The sequence below is a fragment of the Buceros rhinoceros genome, unplaced genomic scaffold, assembly GCF_000710305.1.
Source record: "Buceros rhinoceros silvestris isolate BGI_N320 unplaced genomic scaffold, ASM71030v1 scaffold21269, whole genome shotgun sequence".
NCBI classification, from domain to species: Eukaryota; Metazoa; Chordata; class Aves; order Bucerotiformes; family Bucerotidae; genus Buceros; species Buceros rhinoceros.
The window spans coordinates 42,860-44,087 of record NW_010433571.1 but is presented as its reverse complement, the minus strand read 5'-3'; the positions used below and the strand labels follow the sequence as shown (position 1 = coordinate 44,087).

General features: G+C 48.5%; 1 protein-coding gene across 1 annotated transcript in view; it reads right to left on the bottom strand.

Moving 5' to 3' along the window:
* Positions 1–1,228, bottom strand: part of KDM5B (lysine (K)-specific demethylase 5B) — a gene marked incomplete at its 5' end in the record, with an annotated part of 43,424 nt that overhangs the window by 10,813 nt on the left and 31,383 nt on the right. The window contains one exon of the mRNA XM_010144169.1: positions 1,208–1,228. This exon is cut by the window's right edge and continues 1 nt beyond it. Coding sequence (XP_010142471.1) covers positions 1,208–1,228 — 21 coding nt within the window. The remainder of the gene's footprint in view (positions 1–1,207) is intronic.

Below are 1,228 nucleotides of genomic sequence, written 5' to 3'. Positions count from 1 at the left end.
GCGGAACAGGGAGAGCTAAGCTGTCACTGACCTGTAAGAGCAGCAAAGAACCTAAAAAAAAACAAGGAAAGGAAACTGGATCCACAGAGACAACTATCTGTAAGGTTAAAAAACCCCAAAACCATTTGAGTGGGAAGAGCCGCAAGCTCAGGTGAAGCTGTACATTCCTCGCACTCTGGTGTTCATTCTCTGCCAGCACATTTTTACACAGTTGAAGACTTTGGTCAGAGAGTGAACATAGAAATGGAAATCAGACAAAGCTGGAAGAGGACAGAGGAACACGGAAGAGGACAGAGGGAAGGAGAGGAAATCCAGTAACTTCCATCTCAAAATTCAGACAGAACTACTACGAAATTACAAGTATTTTAACCTCTGAAATCAAAGGCTGACCATACAGACGAGAATGAGATCCGGCCTTGAGACCAGCCACGCTTAACGGCTGACAAACGAGGGGACACCCCCCCTCCACCACGGGATGTCTGACGGCTCACTAAGGATACAGACGGGGCACCACCAAATTCATTCCGTGGGGCCTCATCGGAGGCAATTCCAGCAGCATGAGTTAATGTCCTCGTTCCACCAGGCCGTGGTGAGACATTCCCTGCAGCGCAGCACACGGGGCACCTCCAGAAAGGTGCATTCTGAGCCAGAGAAAACCCTTGGCAGGGCACCTGTCTGATCAGGAACACTCCTGATCGGGAACTCTCCTCTCTTTTGTTTTGAGGAGATGCTGGAGGAAAGTTCTTTTAGTCAAGCAAATGAGGATTGTGAAAAAATTTAAATAGTTGAGGGGATTGGTGGGTTCAGGAGTCAGGATGCAGCACTTCAGCTGTGTCACTAGCAGAATGGTACCCGAAGATCTGCTCACCAGGGAACTGTTACGTAGCACCTGAGCAAGACCCACCTTAAGGCAGAGCTCCACAATCTATCTTTTTCACTTTGGAGTGTTATTAATAGCTCCTTTATGGATTTTATTCCAGTTAACTGCAAAGGTGAAGGAATACAAACCAGGTCCAGAAAGAGAAATAAAATTAATAGCCCTTGTCAGAGCATAACTGCACCATGTCCAAGGCAACAGGCACAGGGTCTGAACTCCTAATTCACTCTGAATTCAGGGCGACACTGATGCGGCAGCGAGCATAGCATTGGTCTGCTGCCCTGCCAGGGGTTACTGTCACCTACCAAGCCCAGGGCGCAGTTCACATACCTGCAGAGCTTCCACCTCCTG